The sequence below is a fragment of the Austrofundulus limnaeus genome, unplaced genomic scaffold (genome assembly GCF_001266775.1).
Source record: "Austrofundulus limnaeus strain Quisiro unplaced genomic scaffold, Austrofundulus_limnaeus-1.0 Scaffold164, whole genome shotgun sequence".
In the NCBI taxonomy this organism is placed as follows: Eukaryota; Metazoa; Chordata; class Actinopteri; order Cyprinodontiformes; family Rivulidae; genus Austrofundulus; species Austrofundulus limnaeus.
Genome location: NW_013952566.1, coordinates 1,072,137 through 1,074,299, shown reverse-complemented (window position 1 = coordinate 1,074,299; position 2,163 = coordinate 1,072,137). Strand labels below are relative to the sequence as shown.

General features: G+C 37.5%; 1 protein-coding gene across 1 annotated transcript in view; it reads right to left on the bottom strand.

The window, feature by feature from the left end:
- drap1 (DR1-associated protein 1 (negative cofactor 2 alpha)) overlaps positions 1–2,163 on the bottom strand; it is an 11,859-nt gene that overhangs the window by 7,071 nt on the left and 2,625 nt on the right. Inside the window, exons 3-4 of the mRNA XM_014017255.1 lie at positions 1,542–1,635; positions 877–1,002 (exon numbers count right to left, since the gene is read on the bottom strand). Of these exons, the coding sequence (XP_013872709.1) occupies positions 877–1,002; positions 1,542–1,635 (220 nt within the window). The remainder of the gene's footprint in view (positions 1–876; positions 1,003–1,541; positions 1,636–2,163) is intronic.

Sequence of the window (2,163 nt, the reverse complement as noted above, 5' to 3'; positions counted from 1 at the left end):
CATTTCTACCTTCTCCTCTCTGTCAACGCTCTCTGGTTTCATTTAAAAGAGTCGATCATCAGATATTGTCCAAGATTATCCTTCAGGGTGGATACAGATCGCTAGCAGCCTCATGCCGATGACATAGTTGATGTCATCATTTACCCAGAATGCTTTGCGTGTAAATAAAATGGCCCCGTCCATGTTAAAATATATTTTTAAACATTTAGTTTAAAATTTTAAAAAACTGAACAAAATTTTTACAGTCTTTATTTTACAGTTAAAGTATATGTTTATCATATAAAGTCTAATGTTGCAACTAATCAGGGATCCCTTTAAAGAGCTGATGAAATCAAGCACCAGTCAGTTTTTTWAGCTTTATTTTAAACTCTTATCAAGCAGTTCTAATGTTAACTTGTTCAGACAATATTTACCCAGATGTACCTTTGGTACTGGCACTATTTTTACCTGATTATAAAAAAATGACATTTAAGTGTTCAGCACTGAGACATCCTTCTTAACTTTACAAGCTGTGAGCTGCAGATAAACCAGTGAAAATTATCAGACACACAGATATAGAAGAACTCCATACTACAGTATATCACTAATTATCCTGAAAACCTGCAGATTTACYACTCCTCAAACACCCTCCRAGCCTTGTTCTCAATGCRGGGAACATTACTGATGTTGGAAATCTGTAAATATTAGGAGCTTATACAATTATAAATTGAAATCTCTCACATTCTTTCCTGAGTAAAAACTTTTTCATTTAACTTCTGTTTGATTTTTCCACCGGGGTGTCAGCTTGTTTTGTGAAAAGAATAAAAAAAAAATTCTACAATTTCTGACTTATTAGAAATTTCTACCTTTAGTGTTTTAAGACAACTTCAGAAATACCTCCGCGGGGCTTTTTCTCCTGCCCSCTCGGTGTGGTTCTCCTCCCCCTCTCCTTGCATGTCTGGCACCGTGGCCACCAGGTCTTTGAGGAAATCAAACTGTTGCTCCAGCTCGATGCACTGCTTTCTGCAAAACAAAGATAAGCAGTTTCCAGTCACTGCTTCCAGACGGGCTCCGCTGCCCTCTGAGCAGAGCCGAAATATCCGACAGAGAGTTCAAAGAGAAATCAGCAAAGTTACAATTTAACACCGACGAGTCGTGTAATAACCCTCTTCTGAAATCTGCAGTTTATCAGTGACTAAATAAGCTTCTAAAGGACAATGGGTTTGGTTACGTTTGGTGAATCTGATCATGAGACTCATGATGTTCTTTAGCCCAGCAGAAGGTTTCTCTCTACTCAGCTGTGACCATTGTGGACACAAATAAACACACAGGTCCATCTTCTGTTTGAATGAGCTGTAAAGAAAGGATTCGTTTCTGAAACATCAACCTTTTTTTCTGGTGATCTTTGTACAACAGCTTTGTTCTAAAAAAAATAAATAAATAAAAAAAAAGAAGACAACGTTCTACAAACATTTAAAAAGACAGAACTTTCTAAAAAATAAAAATAAAAAAGAAGACAGAACGTTCTTAAAAAATAAATAATAAAAAAAAGAGAAACTTACAGGTGTGACGTCGTCATCGTCTTRGCGTTCCTCGACTGGGTGACGTGACAAGCCTTCGTCAGCAAAGACTCTAAGAAAAGCTCAAGAGCTCTCGCTGAAACAGCGGTGAAGGAAATGAGAATGCTGCTGAAAACATCAGTGTGATCACTGATGCAGGAAGTGACCTGCAGGGCTGGTCGTCTGTCTGAAGGCTCTGTCACACTGAAAAGTTTAGACACATCTACGCTGAACATGAAACTAGCCTCTTTTAGGCGTGTATACAGTAATGCTAACAAACTGATCAAACATCTAACTTATTAGTAATTTAGTGCAATTTTTTTCATAAGTTTTCTCAAACTTAGAAGTGTGACAGGGTGTTCCAAACACACAAAACATGGGACATTTTCCTGGGTGGTGAGCGCACCGAAGCTAAAGGTTAACTATATATTAGGGTTGGGTGATATTGACAAAAAAATTAATCACGATTAATTGTGGTATTTAGCCGATAACGATTAATTTGACGATTAATCCCCAGGAGTCCCTGGACACCCTTATGTCCTGGTCACATGACTAATTTAGTTGGAAAGATTTGCTCTTCATAAAAATCTGTTCCAAACTGTCAAAATTATAGACAGGCTATACA